This window comes from Neophocaena asiaeorientalis, unplaced genomic scaffold (assembly GCF_003031525.2).
Source record: "Neophocaena asiaeorientalis asiaeorientalis breed wild unplaced genomic scaffold, Neophocaena_asiaeorientalis_V1.1 scaffold189, whole genome shotgun sequence".
NCBI classification, from domain to species: domain Eukaryota; kingdom Metazoa; phylum Chordata; class Mammalia; order Artiodactyla; family Phocoenidae; genus Neophocaena; species Neophocaena asiaeorientalis.
The window spans coordinates 104,710-130,733 of record NW_020174049.1 but is presented as its reverse complement, the minus strand read 5'-3'; the positions used below and the strand labels follow the sequence as shown (position 1 = coordinate 130,733).

At 37.2% G+C, this 26,024-nt stretch overlaps 1 protein-coding gene across 1 annotated transcript in view; it reads right to left on the bottom strand.

The window, feature by feature from the left end:
* ARHGEF38 (Rho guanine nucleotide exchange factor 38) overlaps positions 1-26,024 on the bottom strand; it is a 145,451-nt gene that overhangs the window by 92,280 nt on the left and 27,147 nt on the right. Inside the window, exon 2 of the mRNA XM_024754042.1 lies at positions 15,867-16,048. Coding sequence (XP_024609810.1) covers positions 15,867-16,048 — 182 coding nt within the window. The remainder of the gene's footprint in view (positions 1-15,866; positions 16,049-26,024) is intronic.

The window sequence follows — 26,024 nt, the reverse complement described above, 5'->3', positions numbered from 1 at the left end:
TACTCCAGCTTTCTTTTGATTTCCATTTGCATGGAATATCTTTTTCCATCCCCTCACTTTCAGTCTGTATGTGTCCCTAGGTCTGAAGTGGGTCTCTTTTAGACAGCATATAGATGGGTCTTGTTTTTGTATCCATTCAGCAAGCCTGTGTCTTTTGGTTGGAGCATTTAATCCATTCACGTTTAAGGTAATTATCAGTATGTATGTTCCTATGACCATTTTCTTAATTGTTTTGGGTTTGTTTTTGTAGGTCCTTTTCTTCTCTTGTGTTTCCCACTTAGAGAAGTTCCTTTAGCATTTGTTGTAGAGCTGGTTTGGTGGTGCTGAATTCTTTTAGCTTTTGCTTGTCTGTAAAGCTTTTGATTTCTCCATCAAATCTGAATGAGATCCTTGCCGGGTAGAGTAATCTTGGTTGTACGTTCTTCCCTTTCATCACTTTAAGTATATCATGCCACTCCCTTCTGGCTTGGAGAGTTTCTGCTGAGAAATCAGCTGTTAACCTTATGGGAGTTCCCTTGTATGTCATTTGTCATTTTTCCCTTGCTACTTTCAATAAATTTTCTTTGTCTTTAATTTTTGCCAATTTGATTACTATGTGTCTCAGCGTGTTTCTCCTTGGGTTTATCCTGTATGGGACTCGCTGCACTTCCTAGACTTGGGTGGCTATTTCCTTTCCCATGTTAGGGACGTTTTCGACTATAACCTCTTCACATATTTTCTCTGGCCCTTTCTCTGTCTCTCCTCCTTCTGGGACCCCTATAATGTGAATGTTGTTGCATTTAATGTTGTCCCAGAGGTCTCTTAGGCTGTCTTCATTTCTTTTCCTTCGTTTTTATTTATTCTGTTCCACAGCAGTGAATTCCTCCATTCTGTCTTCTAGGTCATTTATTCGTTCTTCTGCCTCAGTTATTCTGCTATTGATTCCTTCTAGTGTAGTTTTCATTTCAGTTATTGTATTGCTCATCTCTGTTCATTTGTTCTTTAATTCTTCTAGGTCTTTGTTAAACATTTTTTGCATCTTCTCGATCTTTGCCTCCATCCTTTTGCCGAGGTCCTGGATCATCTTCACTAGCATTATTCTGAATTCTTTTTCTGGCAGGTTGCCTATCTCCACTTCATTTAGTTGTTTTTCTGGGATTTTATCTTGTTCCTTCATCTGGTACATAGCTCTTTTCCTTTTCATCTTGTCTATCTTTCTGTGAATGTGGTTTTTGTTACACAGGCTGCAGGATTGTAGTTCTTCTTGCTTCTTCTGTCTGCCCTCTTGTGGATGAGGCTATCTAAGAGGCTTGTGTAAGTTTTTCAACATTTACCAATTATTTTTCCACTTAATAACACAGTTGCAAAGTTCTAATTTTCAATAGCACAACCAAAGACTAGGAGCACCCCCTCAAGCAGTGTCTAACAGGAATTGGTAGATGAATACCCTGTACATGGGACAACTCTCAGGTGTGTTCTGTATAGCATCCTCATCCTCCCAGTGGGTTATGAGCCCCAGGTGGCCACAAAGGTAATCTGCTCACAAATATACCCTATCTTGTCTTCCTTTCCTTCTCTGTCCCATTTCCCCATTCCTTTAATGCTGTTCCAGGGGTCATCTCCCCAATAAATGACTTGCTCTAAAATCCTTCTACCTGGATCTTTTTCTGAGGGAACCCAGTGTAAGACAGAGTGAGGTAGCCAAGGAATATTTTCCTGAGTAAAGGCTTGAAGGTGGTGAAGGAGCAAGCCATGACATAACCTTGGGGAGGAACATTCAAGTCAAAAAAAAAAAAAAAAACCCAGCAAGAGCACAGGCTTGAAACAGTTGGCGTTCCTGGTTTGTTTAAGGTACACTGAGAAAGCCAGAATGTGGAAAAGGGTGAGGTCAGAGGGAATGAGGGACCAGCTCATGTAGGACCTCACAGGTCACGTAAAAATGTTAGGTTTTGATCAGAGTGAGATGAGAAGAAATTTTGGTTGATTTTGAGTAGAAGAGGGACGTTATCTGACTGACATTTTAAAAAGAATCACTCTGGAGGCTTGGTTGTGACGAGGATGGAGAAGAGAGATGGGTCAGGAGGCAGGTATAATAATCTAGGCGGTTATTGATGGGTTTTTGAATTGGAATGGGAGTAAAGGAAGAGGTGAGAAGTGTCCTGATTCTGGATAAATTTTGAAGGCAGAACTAATAGAATATGCTGACAGATTCGATAGAGGGTTTGAGAGAAAAAGTTAAGAATGACTCCAGAGTTTTTCCCAAGCAACTGTAAGAATGGAGCTGAAACATAAGTGTCCATGACAGATGAATGGATAAAGAAGATGTGGCACATATATACAATGGAATATTACTCAGTCATAAAAAGAAATGAAATTGAGTTATTTGTAGTGAGGTGGATGGACCTAGTGAAGGTAGGTGTAGGAAGTCAAAAAGAGAAAAACAAATACTGTATGCTAACACATATATATGGAATCTAAAAAAAAAAAAAAGGTCATGAAGAACCTAGGGGCAAGATGGGAATAAAGACACAGACCTACTAGAGAATGGACTTGAGGACATGGGGAGTGGGAGGGGTAAGCTGGGACGGAGTGAGAGAGTGGCATGGACATATATACACTACCAAATATGGAATGGATGGCTGGTGGGAAGAAGCTGCATAGCACAGGGAGATCAGCTCAGTGCTGTGACCACCTGGAGGGGTGGGATAGGGAGAGTGGTAGGGAGGGAGATGCCAGAGGGAGGAAATATGGGGATATATGTATATGTATAACTGATTCACTTTGTTATAAAACAGAAACTAACACACCATTGTAAAGCAATTATACTGCAATAAAGATGTTAAAAAAAAAATAGAGCTGAGGTGAGAAAGCCTGCAAGGGGAGCAAATTTTAAAGGGAAAAGTAGGAACTCTGTTTTAACATGTTAAATTTGAGATCTCTTGTAGACAATTACATAGAGGTTTGAGTGGGGAGCTGGATACAAGCAAAGAAAGCCTTCAGGGAAAATGTCCAGGCTGGAGGTACAAATTTTCAACCGTCAGCATGTAGATGGGATTTAAAGGCATGAAACCAGATCAGATCTTCAACAGGGTGAAGGGAGACAAAGGAAAGAAGAGGACCACAGAATGAGCCCTGAGCTATTTCAGTGTTTACAGGTTAGGATCAACGAGCAAAGGAGATGGAGGAGGAGCCATTCGAATACCAGGGGCCAAACTGGGTTTATGTGCAGTTCCAGGACACAGAAAGAGAAAGCTTTTCTGTCAAATGCTGGTAACAGGTCTGAGAAAGGAGAGCCTCCTTCTGCTAAAGTCTAAAGCAATTATTTGCTGCATAAGTAATTAGCATAACTAATCACAAATTCCCTTCTGTTGTGATCATTTCTAGCAACACCTTGAAATGTATCTTTGATTGTTACCTGGCTTTTTATGTGTTTATGAGTCATTTTCTTGACCATATTATAAACTCTTTTAGGGCAGGACCATGATATAAATTTCTATGATTTCCATGCAGAATTTAATAAAGGGCCTTGCACTTGACAAACATTTAATCTTTTAATTTGCATATTCAACTAAAATATTACATTCTCCATGAAATATTGCCTACTTAATCTATCTGGAAGTGATCTGTCCCTTCTGTGAACTCCAACCGCATTTATTGTCTGCACTTAATCAATTGTTGCTTTGCATTACAAGTTATCTTTTCATAGCTATGGGTTTTGTCACCTCTAACTAGGGATTTTTAGTCTTTTAATGGCAAAAGATGAGTCTCACATGTCTTTGTGTACTCCAAATGGCATATAATTAATTATTAATTAACTCATATAATCAACGACTTCTCTGTATCTAAAGAGCCCTAAATAAGTGCTTATTAATAAATATGTGTTTCCCTGATATATGCTTCCTTTCTTACCTAGTATTTATTCTTTGGAGTCCAGGATTCATGGCCCTGTACTGAAATGCACAGCAATGTTCACCTATGCTTAGTTCATCTATGTGTAAAGTTGCCCCGCATCTCTGGCATTTCATTAGAGAGGTTTATAGCACCATTATAATAATCACAGCTGCTGAAATTTTGTTGCTTATTTTTACAGATAAAAGCAGATTAAAATAGTGGTTTATGCATCTCAGTTCTGAGAATGAGATGATGAGCACCATCTTGTTGCCCAGGCTAAAGGGATGACTTTCCTAGATATTAAAACAGATTTGTGTATCACATCTCTCTTTTTCAATTTTGAGCTTTCCAACCCCTGCACTGAAATGGAAAATGCATTCATTTATCTCCTAACTTGGCCCAGCATTTTTTGACCTGGACTATAGGTTATAAAAATTAAAGAAAAATAGAGTCGTCCTGAAATGGAGATTATAAGGTTCTTACAAATGTAACAACACGGGGGAGAGTTTCCATCATAAAACTGTAATTCAAGGATTTTTAAAAATCCCTTATTTTTTGAGCTGAGGCCTTCTGAACAAGCAAAGATAAGAGATTTTCTTACCTATAAAAAGAAGCTTCACATACTAGAATATTGATGTATCACTTCCATACCCAAATTAATCTGAATCCAATCTGACAGCAAACTGTCTTCCAAGATGGCAAAGCAGAAAGGTCCCTCCCAGGGAAAATCAGAACATGAACAGAGATGACTCAATGTCAGTTACATCTTGTATATTAACACAGTGACATTGTGCTTGGCAACACCATTTACTGATGTGATTTTTATTTTTAAACTTAATGTTCTACAACTATAGACTTTTCCAACCTGATTGACAAACTTTTTAAAAAGTAAGGAAAACTTCATTGAGTTTGCTTTTTTTTTACTTTTCTAATGTAACATCAATTATTTGACCTTATAATGGAGGAACAATGGCTCAGACTATGTAATAAATGTAGAGATTCCACGAAGAAAGTGAAAATGAAGTCTTTGATCTTAAAAAACATGGAGCTCTAACCTGGCCATATAGATCATGGGATTCTTCATTGTGATGTGATCATAGTAACCATGAAATTCTGTATTTTTAGAGGATTGAAGAATATATGTATCAATGTTTCAAGAAGATTTCCAGCAAGAGTATAGTATTTTAAAGTCAGCACATTAGCTCAGAAAAGTCAGTACAAAGCAGAATCAGAAATTCAAGTGCATTTCTGAGTCATTACTCCCAGCATCTCAATTATAGTTAGCAGGAATTGCTTTGATTTTTTCCAGACTTTTATTTAATATAGCAACTAAAAAAAGTGCTGTGCTTTCTGACTTTCTGGGCAGCATTTGTTTTCATATTATCAGCCTGGCTTTTATCTCTGCACTCACTCTGTGAAGTCCTGTTACTGAGAAGTTTGACCACAGGAGCTGCTGGACTCTGCAGGGGAAAGGACTAGATTGAGAAGGAGGTGGAATTGGAGAGAGGGACTTAGTTGGTTTTTTCCTCCATTTGTTTTACAATCCAGAAAGATTTCTGGTATTCTAAGCATAGCCCGAGAAAGAGCCAAGACACTTGGGAGACTATTTTATACTACAAAGTTTCTTCTAAACAACTTAATGTGTATCCTTATACTAAAAATGTAGTCTCTTCCTCCCTGAAGTCACAATAAAAAGATAATTAATTGGAAAGTTTGGCAGAATAAACAAGGTAGAGTCATAGGAAAGGTTTTCATTCTTGCATATAAAATTTTACATGTATATTTAAAAGTTAAATATAGTTAAGGAGAGAAAGGAAGAGAGAAAGAAAAAATAAGGGCATTATAATTTTAAATTCAACTTTTTATTTTGAAATAATTGTAAATTCACATGCAGTTGTAAAAAATAAAAATTAGAGGGATCCTGTGTTCCCTTTACAAGTTCCTCTAACTGCAATATCTTGCAAGACTATGTGTGCATTGAATTTTGATATGATATTATAGAACATATTATGAATGGAGTATGGTGATTGCTTGCATAAATAAGACATGTCTGTGAGAAATCAACATCTTGATTCCACTTAGTTCACAGCAATTTCATGGAGGAGACAGAGTTGATTTTAAGAAGTTATGCTTAGTGAACTAAGGTGGAATATATTTGAGGCCTAGAATACAATCTGAAAATTTTGGAAGTTAACAGAGACAGATAGAGTAGTTGGGTGAGTCTATGAGACCAGAACTATCCTAATACCAAAAACCAGGCAATGACATTACAAGAAAAGAAAACTATGGACCAGTATCTTTAATGCATGGAGATGCAAAAATCATCAACAAAATATTAGCATATTAAATTTAAAAATGTATAAAAAGAATTATACACTATGACCAAGTGGGATTTATCCCAGGTATGCAGTGACAGGTCAACATTCAAAAAACAATTAATGTAATCCATCACATCAGATTAAAAAAAGAAAAAAATCACATGATCATATGATAGATACAGAAAAAGCATTTGACAAAATCCAATGCCTATTCATGATAAAAAATACTCTCAATAAACTAGGAATAGAGAGGTATTTCCTCAACTTGACAAAAAATATCTACAAAAAACCTACAGCTAACTTAAGGGTGAGAAACCTGAAGCATATTTGCTAAGGTCAGGTACAGGGCAAGGATGTTCCCTCTCATCACTCATTTTCAACATTGTACTGGAAGTTCTAGCTAATGCAATAAGACAAAGGAAATAAAAGGTATACAGATTAGGAAGAAAGACATAAAACTGTCTTTGCCCATAGATGACACTATTTTCTATGTAGAAAATACAAAACAGTCAACAAAAAAACCTCCTGGAACTACTAAGTGATTATTGCAAGGTTGCAGTTTACAGGGTTAATAGACAAAAGTTAATTGCTTTCCATACCAGCAATGAGCAAGTGGAATTTGAAATTACTAACACAACACCATTTACATTAGCATTCCCCAAAATGAAATACTTAGATATAGTTCTAGCAAAATATGTACAAGATCTATCTAAGGAAAGCTCAAAACTCTAATGAGCAAAATCAAAGAACTAAATAAATGGAAAGATATTCCATGTTCATGGATAGCAAGACTCGATATTGTCAAGATGTCAGTTTCTCCCAACTTGATCTATAGATTCAATGCAATCCTAATCAAAATCCCAGCAGTTCTTTTGTGGATATTGATAAACTGATTCTAAAGTTTATATAGTTTATATGAAGAGACAAAAGACCCAGAATAGCCAACACAATATTGAAAGAGAAGAACAAAGTTGGAATACTGATAATACCTGACTTCAAGCCTTACCATTAAGCTACAGTAATCAAGACAGTATGGTATTGGGAAAGGGACAAATAGATTAATAGAAGAGCTCAGAAGTAGATCCACACAAGTATAGTTAACTTACCTTTAACAGTGGAATAAAGGAAGTACAATGGAGCAAAGATAGTTTTCTCAAAAAATAGTGCTGGGGCAACTGGACATCCATGTGTAAAAACATGAATCTAGATACAGACTTTACACCCTTCACAAAATTAACTCAAAACAGATCACAGAACTAAATGTAAAATGCAAAATTATTAAGAAAAAAACCTAAAAGATAACATAGGAAAAAACCTAGATGACCTTGAGTATGGCAATGACTTTTTAGGTACATCAACAAAAGCGTGATTCATGAAAGAAATAATTGATAAGTTGGACTTCATTAAAATGTAAAACTTCTGCTCCATGCAAGACAATATCAAGAGAAAGAGAAGACAAGCCACAGAATGGGAAAAATATTCTCAAAGACACATCTGGCAAAAGACTGTTAAATATACAAAGAACTCTTAAAACTCAATAATAGAAAAACAAACGACCCAATTAAAAAATAGGCCAAAGATATTAATGGACACCTCACCAGAGAAGATATACGGATGACAAATAAACATATGAAAAGATGCTCCACATCATATGTCACTGGCGAAATGCAAATTAAAGCAATGAGACATCATTACACACCTATTAGAATGGCCAAAATCCAGAACACTGACAACACCAAATGCTGGTGAGGATGTGATGCAACAGAAACTCTCATTCATTGCTGGCAGGAATGCAAAATACTACAGCCACTTTGGAAGACAATTTGGTGGTTTCTTACAAAGCTAAACGTATTACCATATGATCCAGCAATCATGCTTCTTGGTTTTCACCCAAGTGGAATGAAAACTTATGTCCACACAAAACCTGCACATTGTTGTTTGTAGCAGCTTTGTTCATAATTGCGAAAGCTTGGGAGCAACCATGATGCCCTTCAGTAGGTGAATGGATAAATAAACTGTGGTCCATCCAGACAATGGAATACTGTTCAGCCCTAAAAGGAAATGAGCTATCAAGCCATAAAAAGACAAGAAAGAACCATAAATGCACATTACTAAGTGAAAGAAATCAATCTGAAAAGACTACATACTGTGTGATTCCAACTATATGACATTCTGGGAATAAGAGAGGATTTTTAGGGCAGTAAAAATACCCTCCATGATACCATAATGACGTGTCATTATACATTTGTCAAAACCTATAGACAACACAAAAATGAACCATCATGTGAACTCTGGACTTTGGGTGATAACAATGTGTCAATGTAGGTTCATCAGTTGTAACGAAACTAACACTCTGGTGGGGGATGTTGATAATGGGGGAGGTTATACCTGCGTGAGGCCAAGGAGTATATGGAACATCTCCCCTCAACTTTGCTGTGAATCTAAAAGTGCTCTAAGTCTTAAAAAAAAAGAGTAGCTGGGTACAGTAATAGAAAAAACAGGAGGGCAAAAATTGCATGGTTGCCTATTAAGCAAAAGTGAATGACTATTATTTCTGACAACAGTAAAAGTCTTTTAGTGAAGGTGACAGCTAGAGAAGACAATTTTGACAGGAGTCCTATGACACTTAAAGATTTATGACAATAGATATTTGCTCACCTATGATTTCCTCTATTTGTTATGCAGGCAAAGTTTTAGTAAATAGCTTTGAGAAAACTAATTTATCTACCTATCTATAAATGAAAGCTGGGTATATTTTAATAATTACTAGATAAAATACTTCTGCCTTGGTTCTTTTATCTTGTATTTCAGTGAATTATCATGACTGTAATTCTGTTCTTTGTTCAGTGAGATTGGCAAAGTTTCATTTCACTTCATTATCTGAATTCCTCTTTTGGAGAAGTGGGTGTCTGAGAGCTGGGCTGGGGAGGGGATTAAGGAGGCGATTCAGACAGCACTAAGAGTAATCTCAGAGAGTGCATCCAAGGAGCAAAACTAAAATTGTGAGACGAGCAGGCTGTCCAAAGGGTCTGCTGCCCAGCCTCTGTGCTTTGTATAACTCCTGGGAGCAGCTTTCAGGGAGAAAGGCAGCCAGGTCCTGGATATTGAGGTAGAACCCAGATTTGAGGGGTCAAGACAGACACCAGGAATGTCCAACCAGGAACCTCAGATGAGAAGGCAGAAAATGGAAGCCTGAGAAATTCCCAGAACATGTGCTGAAGCTAGAGTCCCCTTTATATAAGACAGCAATGGACTCATTCTGGTGAGTAGGGAGCCATTTAAAATACAGCAAACTCCTAAGGAAAATAAAAATCATTCACTAAACTAAAATGTAGTAACTATAGCTTAAAATTCATAGGACATCAATTGGGCCATGGCCATCTTTCTGTTATATACAGATTTTCATGACATTACAGTATTTGAACAGTATTTTTATTATCATTATACCCTCCTTCTCCCTGTCCCCCTTCAGAGATACTTTGATCTGCTCTGTGTTCTCTCCTCACACATAAGCTTCTCTATCAGGGTTGATATCATAGTTTAAGCTATAGCAACTTCACTCAAGTAGGGGACAGGAGCAGGAAACTGATTCCCTGGGCCCCGTGGTCCCTTCCCTCCCTTGCCCCTTTGAAAAAAAAAAAAAAGGACAAGTTAAAGTTTTGTCCCCTCTAATTCCCTGTCTTTCATGTTCTCCTATTCCAGGCCTCCCCTCACCCACTTTGGACACTGAGGGAGAGGGTTTTGGTAGGATGTCAATACGGTGTACTATAGGTCACATATATCACACAGAAAAATTGCCATCATGACACATAGACTTGCATGATAATACTTGTGGGCACCATTTTCCATCAAGGGGCTCTGCATACAGAGAGAGCTTGATATTGTTTTCCTCAAATTTATGGGCCCTCAATAAAGAAAATAAAGTATTTTCCATTTAAATTACTTTTTGTTATTTATGGTTTAAAATAAAACATGTAAATATATTTCTCAGGGGGAAGAGGTTCCATAAGGGTATTTATGGTATGATTACAATTTCACAAAATATTTGGGTATATCTGTATATACCTAGACAATAAACCAAAATATTTATAGTGCTTATTTCTAAGTGGTGAAGCTATAGGTGATTATTTTCTTCTATATATTTTTTCTAATAAAAATTACTTACAAAATTGCTGCCGTAAAGGGTATCCAATTTTTTTTTTTTTTTGCAGTACGCAGGCCTGTCACTGCTGTGGCCTCTCCCGTTGTGGAGCACAGGCTCCGGACGCGCAGGCTCAGTGGCCATGGCTCACGGGCCTAGCTGCTCCGCGGCATGTGGGATCTTCCCAGACCGGGGCACGAACCCGTATTCCCTGCATCAGCAGACAGACTCTCAGCCACTGCGCCACCAGGGAAGCCCAAGGGTATCCAAATTTTAACAGAAAATTCCAATTGAGCTCTTGTCAGTACAAAATTATTTGTCCTTTTTTCAGAAAACGCAAAATGTCAAGTATAATTCACACAATTAGATCAAATATGAGTGAATCCAAAATAAATACATATAACTTTCTTATTACATAGATGAAAATTGACTAAATGTGTATTCAAATATATATACATAAATAGAATACCCTTGGAGGGGTAAAAAGAAGCTGGTAATGGTGTTTGCCTCTAGAAAAGGAAACTAAATAGCTATAAAATGTTATCGTGTCCTTGAGATCTTTGGTATTTTTGTATTATGTGAATTTTACAAATAAAACAATAATTAAAAACTAAGAAAAGTAAAAACATGTATTTAAATTTCTCTAACTATTATTTTCAATCAGTTTTTGGTCCTTTCCTTACACATAAAATCATTTTCCATGGTTAGGTTAATTTACTCTGGTTTTGATTTAGTTTGACTTTACTGCCAAAAATGTAGAGTCTCTTCTATAGCCCTATTTGGATAATAAATAATAGGACCAGTTTCCCACCAAATGTCTCAACACTGAATGTTGTGGATAATTTTTGCCTTCTTTGCAAAACCTCTCACAATGCTGTCACTAAAGAAGATGTAACAGCTGGATTTGACCCTGCTTTCAGTTAGGTGAAGTTTTGTTTATAGAAAAGCCTTGAAATTAAGATCAAGTTTTATAACTACAATTATCACAAAACAGGTGTTGGTCAAGCGCTGGGTCCGGACATTCATTTGTACCCTGATTCATTCATGCAAGTTCACTCAGAGCAGTGCTTTTCTCAGTTTTCAACTTCCTTCTTCCTGTATTCACTTTTATAAACTGACTTGTTTCTTCTGGGACTGAAAAGACATGGATCAGTTGCGTAGAAAGAAGACATGGAGGAAATACAATGCAGAAAAGACAGTCTTCTCAACAAGAGAAAAGATATCCATCAGATGACATCCCAAAGTCCCTTCCAGCCTAGCCTGTACATGTAAAATATTTAATTATGTTGCCTCTGGTTTAGCTAAGCACAGTTTGCAGACCATTTCCATGGTAACATGAAAACTGTATGTGTTAATTTCTAAATTTTGACACTAACTGATGACAGGTGGCTTGTGTGCAAAGCCCATGGTACTGAAATGCTTAGGAGGAAAGGAGGACATGAAAAACCTAATGAACAATGAAAAGGTGGTAAAGTTAATGATCTGGTGGCATAAATTAACTACCTCAGCACACATATAAATGTTTATAAGAATCATCTGAATTCCTGAGCATTTATTTACTTAACCAAAGCTTAAAAGCATTAAGAAGTGGGGAAAATGTTGATCAGACATGAGACCTTAGAAACCTCCCACTGGTTGCTATTACAACATTAGTGGAGAGGACATACTGATTATTGGACTGAAGTTAAATTCCACGAGGAAGGCAGAGAGCACTGAAAGATAACTAAACAAAGGGAAGTGTCAGATGTGAAAAATCAAGAAGCTATAAGCAATCTCAATAGCATAATAAAGGAAATATGAGTTAGAGTTACGAGAACAGTAATTCAAAGTATTGAGAGCCAAAGTTAAACATGCCCAATAAATAAATGACATGTCACCATAATGGAAACATTTTATTTTACATGGTCTGAAACACCAATTCTTAGAATTGCTCCTAAGAGTTACATAGGAAGCAAAAATTAAGAAAGACAACAAAAGTGAAAACACAAAAAAATTAGAGAGCATACACAAGAGTATAGCTCAGCAACGGCATGTATATTGGTGACACCAGTTTAACGCACCAGTGTAGTAGATGGTGTAAAATTGAGAACCTTTTCATTCTGAATAAACATCTTATTCCATTTGATACAAAAATGGATTATGAATTCAAAGGGACGTATTTTCTTATATATGTAGTCTTTTTTATACTGATCATTAACTCATCACAGGGACAGAACTTTGGTAAATTGTGCTTATTTTGAAACATGTCTTAATCACCTTTGCTTTTATACATATTAAATACTTCATATTCAACTTAAAAAGAGAAAGAAATAAAGACAGAGAATATAGACGACTCTTTTAGGATCAAGAGAGAGTTTGTGTTTTTGTTTTTTAAGATAAACAATGATGAGAAAGATCCAATAGGGAGAGTAAAATCAATTATGCAGGACAGAAAAAGGACACTGTCAGGACTAAAATCCTGGAGTAAGCTTGAGGGGGTAGAATCCTGCATTAGTAGAGAAGTTTTTTGGCCAGGTTATATGGGTAGAGATGCAGGTAGTTTGGTAGACTTGGTGATGGAAGTGTGTGAACCTTCTTACTGTGTCTATTTTCTCAATGAAATGATGGAAAAGTGTGTTAGCTGAGAGTTCAAAGAAAAGAGGGAGTGTTTGAGATGTGAGGAGCAAGAAAAAGATGTGAAAGAATACTTTCAGAGACATTACTGGGGGGCCCACGTGAAGGAAATGGTCATGAATTTTAAGAGATTGGTTCAGCTGCATGGATAAAGGTAGAAAGTAGGCAGAAAATGGAACTTCATGGAGGGCAGGTGTTTTCAGGCAAGTAAATGGAAAGAGAGAGCAAAAAGGGAATTGAGTTCATCTGCAAGGAGTGATTTTTAAAATGAAGGACCCATGGGAACTAAACCAGGTGTGGGCTTGATGAACATGTGAAAAGGCAGTGATGAGCTCAGTAGGGTAGAAGTCCTGGCGGCATCAGGCAATTGTCGGCTATAGCAGCAGGAGTGAGCTGAAAGAGAGGACATGGGGGTTAGAGAACGGTAAGCCTGGAATTCTGATTCTGAGGGTGTGAAGTTATTGATAATGATGGTTGTAGGATGTGGCCCTGGAACGAGTGGCTGAGATGGGGTTGAGGAAAGATTGCTGGATGTAAACCAGTCAAATAACTGAGTGAGAGGCTGGGAGGCTGTGTGGATCGTTTGCCTGAATATTGAAATTACCAAAAATGGATGGCAAAATTAGGTAGAGAGAGAGAGAAGTTATGGAGACATGGAGCTAGGTTTAAATTTTTTCAAAGATAGGAGTGACTGGTTAGGACTGTACCGTAAGGGAGGGTAGATAGTGGTAGAGTCTAAAGCCACGTGCATTTAAAATCAACATTTGAATAATTATGAATAATAATTTGAATAATAATTATTCAAATAATTATAGATATCTATTCTGGATATCTGCCAGAATAGAGGTTGCATCAGTGCAGCTAGTTTATATTAAATGAAAAACACACCAAAAATATTTTTGTATATTTAGCAATGAAACTTGAGAGCAAATTTTTATCATGACCATGAATGTTATTCCTACTTTTACAGAATTACTAAGAAATTTCCAGATTCAGAAAGTTGCCTTCTAACTTGAGAACTGCAAGAGGATTAAATCAGAATACTAATGAAGTGTTTGGAACAGGACCCAACAAATAGTAAGTACCTAATAAAAAGTCATGAGGAGAGAAAACTAAAGATGACTCCCTATGAGGAAATATGCCAAGCTTGCTTTGCCACTTGTCTTTATACATTGTCCTAAACCAAACAAAGAAAAAAAAAAACCTTTTATATCAAAGGTCACCTTGATCTACACTGGTTTTCCCTGATTTGTAGACCAGACACTTTTTCTATTATTTCTGAGAAGCGTCTTGTGCTAAGAAATACAAACTTTGCTTCTGGATGTTGTAAGTACTGGGGGAAAGATTGAATAATTGATGCTGGAACTATTGACTCACCATATTTTTATAATCATGGGGTACATGTTACAATGCCAAACCCAGAATCCACAAAGTTGGATATATCTGACCACTTAAACATGGCAAAAACAAACGAATAAACCATAAAGAAGGTTTTGACTTTTTAACCTTAATCAAGGTTAGAAGGCAAAGGACAAACTGAGAAAATTAGCTTCAACGTGCGGGGTTGAAAAAGAATATCCCTAATGTAAAAAGAGGTTTTATAAAACAGTAAGAAAAAGACAAGCCATAATTTTTTTAAAGGGCAGACATGGATATGAATAGGGATTAAATGAATAGAAATGGCTGATGAATATATAAGAAGATATTTGTCAGAAGAAATCGAAGGCACCTGGTCTTCATTGTTGTTTGTAAAACCAATAATGCTCAGCTTTAAAGAGGCTGCAGAGAAGCACCCTCTCAAGCAATATTAATGGGAATGAAAATTAGAACAGTATCAAGTTTTTGGTTGTCAGTTGGCAATCTTTATCAAAATCCTAAATATGCATATCCTTTGACCTAGCAATTCCACTTCTAAGAATTTATTCTATGCAGATAAGGTGACGGTACCCAAAATATGTGTGTCTCCACATCAGTAACAGTAGAAAACCATTGCAAAGTGTTAGAGGCCATGAAAAGATACACCCAACAGACTGCTGAATGAAACAAGTATGTTACAAAGTAGCATGTGTGGTTCTGATTACATTTATGTAAAAATATATATGTGTGTGTTGATATGAAAGTATCCAAACTGCTGTCTGAAAGGATGTTCCCAACCATGTAAATAGCGATTATCTTTGAGTAGTGGAATTTCTGATCATTTTTACTTTATGTTTTTGTTTATGGTTTATGGTTTTTGTATATTGTTTTAATTGTATATGAGGACCACTTACCGCTCTAGTGACCATATATATATACACACACAAACATCCGTGTATCTTTACTCTAATTGCCTGAAAGAAATTCCCTGAAAAGGCCTTGATTAAAAAGGAGGAGAATGATTAACTTACAAACACCTCAAGTTTTGTCTGAGGACAGTCCTATCAAAGAGAAATTTTTTATCTTACATTCAGATTAATTTCTGTGTTGAATTTTACTTAGTTAATAGTCATAAGTTTAATTGAGCTCTCAATGTAGGGGAGAAAAAAAAAACCACATTTTTCTCTTCTGAAACCTTGACTTCTTTGGATCAAATTAAGTGCGTTGTTCCTAAACTGCTAAAAACTCATTGCTCACATTTTGTTAGCAGTTCCACAGGAATCCAAGAAAGAACACATTGAAATTTCAAAGTGGCAAAAACTGAGTTTCCTTTCCCCCATAGTTTAGAATACAGTTTCCTTGACTCTGGGTGTCCCTGTGTTGACAGAAGTCTGAGTCTGAGCATGCCTCTGCTAGCTCACACCCAGGGCCTCAGGGGCGGAGGCCCATCACTCCACCGTCGCTGTGGCAGAGGGTACCCTGATGCACTTGAGTGCCGATTTCATGGTGCTGGTGATCCTGTTTAGGATATGGGTGGCGGCAGGGGGGACCCTCAAAGTTGCATTTACCTGTTTGTTCCTCAAGGGCTGAACCACTTCTCGAATGCACAGGTCTAGATCATTGAGATAGTCTTTTTCTGTCTGTATCAGCTCCTTGATGATTTTCGAACGCTTTGCCATCATTCTCTGATGTTCCTTCTCCTGAGTGAGGGTCTCAGCCGTGGAACACCCAGCCTGTGAGGTCATCTTTTCTGTTAAATGAAAACATGTACGTGTGAGGCATTCTGTTGAGATTTCTGGTTCCTTCATTACAAACAACGCCACTGCAGGATTATTGTTAACAAGGGAAAAGGCTTAGAGTGTCTTCACGTGTGTTCTTGGGAAGTGATGTGTGGAAGTTTCCCTTAAGGTTGGAATCCTATGAAACTATGAGAAGGAAGAGGTGTGAGAATGAATACTTCTAACAGGTCAGTTAAAAAATATTTGACACAGGGCTTTCCTGGTGGTGCAGTGGTTGAGAATCCACCTGCCGATGCAGGGGACGTGGTTTTGTGCCCCGGTCTGGGAAGATCCCACATGCCACGGAGCGGCTGGGCCCGTGAGCCATGGCCGCTGAGCCTGCGCGTCCGGAGCCTGTGCTCCGCAATGGGAGAGGCCACAACAGTGAGAGGCCTGCGTACCGCAAAAAAAAAAAAAAAAAAAATGACATGTCTAGTCTTTAAAATATCCCATTGCTACTATATTAGGTTATAAACCTGGTCTTCAGCTAGAGATAAAATGCATAAAATCATAGTTCAGAATTTCTTTTGGACACATTTAAGTCAAGGGAAGATTTTTAATTAGTAAGTGGAACACCTTCCAATTTTGTCTCTATTATTAAAAATAATTGCCCCTCATTCTCAGTGGGTGGTACACAAATCTCCATGAAATGGAAAACAATTGTACATGATTGAGATTTGTCTTTCAGTTCACAGTTAGAATCTCTGATGAGTGAGGCAGTGGTAGGTTAAACAAATTTCAACTAAGATTTTTCACAGCTCATCTTCAATGGGATGCATATCTTGTTATTTCAGAATACTTGAGCTGCCAAACGGAAATTTAATTAAAAAAATCACAGTGCTGAGGAGATGTTGAGATAAATGGGAAGCCTCACATGTAGCCAAGGTTTTATATAAAGTAAAATGTAAGAAAGCTAAATATCTTCAAGGATGAGCTTCCCCATGGTGATGTAAAATTTTGGAAGCCACAACTAGGTCACAGATGAAATCAGAGCAGTGACAGATAGTGGGGCAGTGTGTATGTGTGTGTGTAAATGGATTTGCTTCAAGCCTGATGTCATCACAAACTTAATTTTCATTGTAGTCTCTAGTTGCAGAAGTAATTTTATTTCCTTTAAAACTAATATGATTCTAGTAACTGATGTGTAAGACATCTCTAATGCTGACACTACTTCCTAAGGATGTAGAGCTTTACAAAAGGGCTTAGAAAGACTCTGTATGGGGGAAAAAGTGCACAGATCACACTTATGGAAGTGGAAATAAAGAGAGGATGTTCTCTTGGCTGACCCCAGAGCTAAGATAACTGGAGAAATACTATCATAGCAGAGTTAATGGTTCAATGGAAAGAGACTGCCCCTAGAATGTGAAGAGACACTAAGAATAGTGAGCATTCCTCTGTCCCTGGCCCAGTCATTTCAGGAGTCCCGACAGAGGCTTCATAATCAAACCTCGGGAAGCATACTGTGGTGGTAATTCCAGCATTAGTTTGGAAGGTGCACTAGATTGGCCTTTGGACAATCCTGACTTGCAGGTGAATATGCTTCTGGGTCATTTGCCTGGAAACTATTCTTCCTTCATCAGGAAAGAAGAAGGATTTGACCAATAGCACTTAACAGCACATGGTTTTACAAGGGTTAGGCCATTCAGTGCCAGAGAAATAATCTACATAAGTTATTGAAGAAGAGAATCATGTAAGGAGCCTTCATATCCTGATCTGTGTTATGAGAATTTGGGGGTTCTTCCTAATTTATGATACTTTTATTGGAAGGTATAAGAAGCCTGTCTCTCAGCACCCCAAATTCGACAGGAAGAGTTACAATTAGGCGTCACTATTATGAACTCTTCTGGATATAAAAGAGAAAGGCAGGTCACTGGTGAGGAGAGATGCAGTGAACAGGTTGTATTCACAAGTGGACCTTGTGACCTTTGGGAGCCTACCTTTGGCTGCTCCTTCTAAAAGGTTGGGGCTGGAAGTCAGAGGGCAGAGAGGGGAGTGATGGGGCTTCTCTTCTCCTGGGATATATAAAACAGCTCACAGACAGAAACTTCACTAGTAGAGAGCTGGCAAACCAGTATGGATAGTATTCAATTATTATTTAATATTACCTCAAAAATAAAAGGGGCACTGCTGAAAAAATGTTCTAACCGATGTCTGCTTTTCCAAGTTCTAAACATTTTGTGCCTTACAAATAAGGGGGGCCTAGCAAGGAGAAGGGAGTCTTTCCTGATCTTTGGCCAAGAAATATTCCAAAAATACATTCTCGGGTTCTTTTTAGTTCTCAATTCCAGGACTCAATTACTACATCAATTTAACTTATTTTATAGATTTCTCCAGTTGCTGCACTTTAAATGTACAATATCAGATTTTATTAATTAAAAATTAGATTTTCCAATCCTGCTCAATATCTTGTTAGGAATCAAGTTAGGGGGTCACAGGGGTGGAAATAAAATGTCAGTCAAGATACTCAACTTCAGAAACTTCTCCCTTCAGGGATAAAAACCTGCTTAGAGAATTCAGAGTGGAGCAATCTTGAGAGCTACCTTTGTTTGTTCTTTTGACTCAAATTTATTGTGGGAACAAAGACTTCCGGTCATTTTCCGATTGTTTCTGGAAAACAATCATTTTCCCATCGGGTCTCTAAACACGGGTTCTGTTCGCATTTCTTAAACCAACAAACTCTCTGCAATGCATTGTGGGTACAAGCTTTGTTTTTATAAGAGCCTTCTCAACCTTTAAAACGTTTACATTTCAGTTATACTACGTTTTTACACATAAAACTACTTGTAACACACGAATATGACCAATATAGATCACCCAAATCAGCAGTCAGCCATAATAATCTTTTATTTCTAGACAAAGCAACAGAGGAGCTACGTATTTAGGAAAGAAGGAAAAATAAATCTTTAGGAATGACTATTTTCCAGTAGTTAGCATAAACTAAAAGACTGTGTCAAAACTAAAGGGAAATGGAGGCTAAAAGGACATTCAGATAGTTTTAACTGAAATATGCTACTGTGAATGAAAACGGTACCACGTAAGTGACCTCCCCTTGCCCAACCTCTTTCTTTTACCCTCGAGCTTTATTTTTCCAGCAGTGATGATAAATTTTCACTATTCTAGCTACAGATTTCATGAGTAACATATGTGGAAATTCCTGGCCAAGAAAGTTTATGTAAAAGGAGTTTGCTGCAGTTTGGGGAAAGGATAACCAGACTTAAGATCACCTCTGCCACTGTTCACAGAGAGAACTTGGTGGATTAAAAAAAAAAAAAAAAGTACTTATTCTCACAGAGCCTCAGTTTCCTCATCTGTAAACTAGGAATGAAAACCATCACAGGGTTATCATAAAGACTGAATTAAATGAGCAACGGTATGTGGAAACTCCTTAAGGTCTTTAAAACCACATAAATGTTAGTTATTTCCACAGACATGGGAATGACAGGGTTCTTTCTCTCAGCTCTTGAACTTTTCCGCCCCTTAGGGCAAACAGTTATCTCATTATTTTATAGTTATCAACTTGTCAAGAAAAATGCATGACTCCAAAGTGGGTGGACAGCTATGTTCAGATAGGAGAGGAAGAGAAGGAAAAATAGGGGCATCACCCATGGAGGAAATTCAGAATAGAGCTGGTGATTGGAATCCTGGGTAGCTCTCCTGGGCTGGGAGTATGTGTGGGGAGAACCCTGGTCTTCTAGAGAGATGAAAAATCACCTGAAGGTACGGGCATGTCTGGGGAGGACTGATGACAGTCTCCACGGAGAGCCCACGTTTTGCTTAGAGTTCATGTGCACTCTTTCTGCTTTGCTGTTGTTGCTAGTGCTGCTGCTGCTTTGGGGTGGGTTTTAAGGAGAGGTGATTGATTTAATTCTATCAAGTTATAGGATTATATATATTTTCAAGGTTAAGTGCCTAGACTTTGCACCACACTTCCTGGATTCAAACTCCACCTCTAACATTAGGTATGTGACCTTGAACAAGGTATTTAACTCTTTGTGCATCGATTTCCTCATCTGTAAATTAAGGGTAATATTAGTAAAACCTTATAAAGTGATTGTGAAGATAAAATGAGTTAATGTTTGTTAAACATAACAGTGCTTGGAAGAACAGTAGATATTGTGTAAATGTTTGCTATTATTATTAGACGCAATTCCTGTTTATTAGCTGTAATATAATTTTCACTGTATTTTTAGCTGCATTCCAGTTTAGTGTATAAACTTCCCAAAATATTTTCATGCACATATATATATATACATATAGCAGTTAATTTTTTTTTTTTTAACAACATATACTCATATACATGTTCCTCTACAACTTGCTTTTTCAACTTTAGCATTACATGGTGGTAATTTTGTTTGGTAAGCATGTATATATATACATATATCTTTATTCTTTACAGTAGCAATATAGTTGTCAGACACTGCTATTTGCCTGTCCAATGTCTATTCTCCCATTTATCTTTTATAAATTGAACCCTGAATAGATAAAAATGCTTACTTCTTAGATTCTTTTTAAAACTATGTCTCATTTATGGCAAAAGAGAGATGTAAGCAAAAATCTGAGAGAGGTTTCAGGAGTCTGTAAAAAGGCAAACTTGGTTGGGATGCCCCTCCTTCCATCCTTCACCCCTTATGTTTCTTGCCTCTTTTTTATTGCCCGGAATGTGGATGTGAATCCTGAAGGTGCAGCAGCCATGCTGGAACCATGAAGTACTAGCCACAAAGATTAAGACCTATACACAATGGATGGCAGTGTATGGAAAGATGTAAAGAGCCTCCTTACTCCTAGACTTCTTGAATAAGACACATAAATTTCCATGTGTTAAGCCACATTTTTCTCTTGTTTTTAGGAAAGTTTATTAGTATATGACAGAGATTTTGGTATCTAGAAATTTAAGTGCTGCAAATAATGCAACCTGTAATGTGAAAGTGGCCTAGTCGGGGAGGAAGGATACCAGGAAGACATTTGTAGTCTGGAGAGTTGGTGACCATTACCATCTAGTGGCAAAATATTTGGTAAATCTATATTACCGCATACTAAGGCATATAATTAGAGGAAATGGTAGAAAAAATCAAAATGTTGGCATGTTCTGATTCTTCCTTGCCATGTTCAGCAAAATCATACAAATGAGATATGAACTCAGACCATGGCTAGGCAATCTATTAGGAGAGATAAAAGAAAACACCTAAAAAAGATATTATGCTGGTGGCCCGTAATTTAAATAGGCTGAAAGCCCCAAAATTGGATTGAAAATTCCATCCTCAAAGGGAAGCCCAAGAGATAGCTTTAACAGGAGATAAGACTGGTGCCTCAGGGCTTCCTCTTCCTTGAAGAGTTTTCTGTCATTCCAGAGAGGGAAAGCACACCAGCCTGGATAAATTTGAGTGGTGTCTGAAAGACTCCCAGTGGCCATCAGGCTAAGGGCTTTCTATTAACATCAAATCCCACCTTGCTTGAGCCTCAGCTGTGAGTCTGATTCATGGATATCTGCTAATGTCCTGTTGCATGTCTTCATGGAGAAACTTCTGGGCTTCAGAAAATATCTCTGGATATCAGTGGCCTTCATACCTAGACGTTAGTGGTCCTGACTTCCCTTTCCACTATTGATACACTTTCTCCTGGTTTCTATAATCTGGATTCTTGCTCACTGTAGTAGGCAGAAAATGGACCCCCAAGGATGTCTACACCTTAATCCTTGCAACCTGTGAATATGTGGCCTCACACGGCAAAGGAGACTTTGCTGATGTGATTAAGGTCACAGACTTTGGGATAGGGAGATTATCCTGATGGACCCAATCTAATCACATTAGCCCTTAAAAGCAGAAGAGAACACAAGGAGAGGTGAAGACTGAGAGGGACCTGACCCACCAGTGCTGGTTTTGAAGATGGAGGAAGAGGGGCTAAGGGCTAAGGAATGCGGGTGGCCCTTAGAAGCTGAGAACACCCTTTGGTTGATGGCCAGCAAGGAAATAGGTACCAACAACCTAAAGAGTGAGGAAAGGCTTCCCCCCTCAAACCTCCAGAAAGGAGCACAGATCTACTGACCCCTTACTTTCAGCTGTGAGACTCTAAGCAGAGACTCGGCCACTCTGGACTTCTGACCGACAGAAACTGAGATAATACATATGTGTTAGTTTAAACCACTAAATTTGTGGTGATTTGTTACAGAGGCAATAGGAAACCAATATCCCCACATAATCTAATCCCTGAAAGATCACGGTCATTGTTCAGACTGGTCATCTTAAGAACTTGAACTACATGTAAGTTTCCTCCCACCTTTCAGTGTTCCTTAAGGAATCTTCCCAAGCTACTAGTCCAAGATTGCCTGTGCCACAATAGCTTGAGTTTCAGTAGTGAAATAAACATGAGATTGTCAGTTAGACTTTTTCTTTCAATATAGTTCTTTTCGTCTTTGTCTAATGTCTTGGTTTCCAGTACAAGCCAGAAGAATCACACTTGGAGGATAGGTACAAGATTGTACAAATGTTTTCAGTTAGAGAGACATCAATAATAAACCAGACAGTCCTTGTGTTCTAATGCATTATTGTCTTGAATTCAGTTTAATAGTTTCCCTAAGCAGCCACACAATAGCTCAAGTGGTAGTTCCATCTGTGGCAGTGGCTCTGAAGGTCATGGCAGTGACAACAGCAAAGAGAAGAAATAAATGACTATAGAAGAAAGGCACACCACTCCAGGTATATTTCACAAATCATGAAAAATGAATCCCAGCTTGACTGGTAGAGATTCAGAGACATTTAAAAACACCAGATAAAACATTTAAAAATATTTTAAATGAATGAATAAGACTTCAAAAATGTGTAAAAAATTCTCTGAGGGCTGGAGTAAACTTTAAGTGCAGTCCAAGGAAGTAAGTGAAGTTAAAAACCACCAAATACCCTGGAGACATCTACAGACACTGGTGTCCTAAGAGGATGAGAACTTCGTGTGTCCACAACGAGGAGACAGGACATGGTGGAGATGAGATCTGGGCTAGGTTTCTGAGCAGCAGTTCGGAACCTGATTAGAGAAATAGCATAAAGCCAGGAACAGAAAGGAAACACACTCAGGAAAAGGTGAACTAGTTCAGTACAAACAATGCTCCAAAGGGAGAGACATCAGTAAAAATTGTCTCAGCCATACCTCTAGGTGATGTTAAAAAAAAAAGGGGGGGGGCAGGAGCGAAGGTTCCCTAATAATTCAGGGACAATAATTGGCTCTCATATGGGTTTGGAGCCTGGATTCATTGAACATTTCACAAATGATTATTAAGGGCCTACTATGAGCCTGAAAGTGTTCTAGGAGCTGAGGATACAGCAGTTTAAAAAATATTGAAAAAAAAATCCCTTTTCTCATGGAGATTAAATTTTAGTGGGGAAAGAAGAATATAAATAAGTTATTTAGTATACTAAAAGGTAATAATTGGTATGGTAAAAAAAACACAGCAATGAGGGCCTCTAGGAAATGCCCAAAAGGTATGCAATTTTAAATAAGATGGTGGGGAAATTTTCTAATTAAGCAAACACTTGAAAGGAGACAGAGAGTCATGCAGGTGTCTGGGGTACATAGTTTTCCTCAGAGGAACCAGCCAGTGGAAAGCTTTAAGGTGAGAGTGTGCGTGCCCTGTTCAAGGATCAGGAAGGAGGCTGGTGTGACTGAGGTGGGTAGATAGCTGGGAGGGAGTAGGAGAGATGAGAGGAGAGGGCAACTTTGCAAGTATTTTAAACATTTAAACATCTTTGTAGTGATGCAGAAAAGGTAAAGGCATTGGAGTAATTTAGATGTTTTTCAATTAAGAATACGCGTTAACGTTTCAAGAACAATCATCACAATAATAGAAATAGTATGTAAATTTTCAAAACCAGTAGAGGCAAGAATGTAATGAGGAAAAAGGTAATTCAAAAGACGAAAAGAGAAAGACAAATATAAGGTACATCCATATATATGAGCAATTATAATAAATCAAATAGCCAGATTATCAAGCTGGATTTAAAATAAAGAAAACCAGCTACAGCTATGTGCTGTTTACAAGACAGAAAACATAAGCACATAGAAAGTTTGAACGTAAAAAGTAAAAAATAATACTGAGCAAATACTAATGAAGAGAAAGATGGTAAAGTTATCTTTATACCAGACAAAATAAACTTGGAGGCACTCCATAATGATTAAATGTTCATCAGAATGATATGAAAATTTTAATTTTGTGTGTACTGAATAATATGGTTTCAAAACATATGATATAAAAAGTGAGAGTTGTAAGCAGAATTTGACAAACTTTCCATAATAATGGTATTATAAACATAGTTCAATGACAGGCCAGTTAGGATGGAAAAATGTGTGCTCAAGAATTGGAGATTTCACATTCTTTTTAAGGACAAACATAACCCTTATGAAAATACACCATATTGTAGACCATAAAATTTCAAAGAATCAGTACATAAGAATCACAACTACAATGCAATTAAGTTACAAGTAAACAACAAAAATAAAACTTAAGCTCATTTGTTTAGGAATGTTAAAAAAAACCCTGCTAAATAACTAGTGGAAAATAGAAGAAATCACAAAAGCAAGTAGAAGATATTTATTCTGAAAGATAAGAAAAATATTACATGTGGAATGTCACTTAAACATTGCTATGGAAAATGTATAGCTTTAAGTTTATATATAAGAAAGGAAACAAGACTGAAAATTAATGATTTAAGTAAAGAAGTAAAACAAGGGAAAATATATAAGCCAAAAGAGAACAAAAGAAAGGAAATTAAGAACAAACTTTTAATGAAATTGAATAGTTCTTCAACTCAGGCTTCAAATAATTCCCACAGATATGTTGCAAGGAACATGAGATCACACAAAAAAATTCCTAAAATATACAAGGAAATGAGGTATCATGAGTCAGATACAGGAAAAAAGACACAATTTTACCCAGAAAGCCTTAAAATATTGGAATTATTAGAGATACTTAAAAAGTGTATTTAGTAGGTCTATAAAAACAGAGTGGTTTGAACTTATAATCAAGAAACAAGAGAAAAACTATGGAGAACAGTATGGAGGTTCCTTAAAAAACTAAAAATAGAACTACCATATGACTCAGCAATCCCACTACTGGGCCTATACCCTGAGAAAACCATAATTCAAAAAGAGTCATGTACCACAATGCTCATTGCAGCTCTATTTACAATAGCCAGGACATGGAACCAACCTAAGTGCCCATCGACAGATGAATGGATAAAGATATGTATACATATAGCTGATTCACTTTGTTATACAGCAGAAACTAACACAACATTGTAAAGCAATTATACTCCAATAAAGGTGTTAAAAAAAACAACAAAAAAACAAGAGGCTATAAAAATGATGATTAGGGAGACACAAGAGGGAGGGGATATGGGGATATATGTATACATATAGCTGATTCACTTTGTTATACAGCAGAAACTAACACAACATTGTAAAGCAATTATACTCCAATAAAGGTGTTTAAAAAAACAACAAAAAAACAAGAGGCTATAAAAATGATGAAGTAGATTTTAAAAGAATGAAATAAAACTTTGAAAAGTAAAACTCATAATAATTAAAATTTAAAAGCTTAATGGACTACAAAACGCAGTGAAAGGATAAGACAGTAAATTAGACAAAGCTGAAGAAATTAATGGAACCAAGCCAAAGAAATTATACACAATGCAACAGAGTGAAGTGAAGAGATATAAAATATGCAGCATAGGTTGGGAGACAATGAGAACTGGATGAGGTCTAACAAATGCTTAACTGGAGATCCACAGGGTATGACAGAGAATGTAAGGAAGAGGAAATATTCGACGTGCCAATTACCAAAGACTTCAGAAATTGTGGAAGACAGTAAGCCACAGAATCAGAAATTTTAATGAATTCCAAACAAGATAGATAAGATTAGAAAACCACACCTAGACACAGCATTTTGAAACTTTGAAACAATAA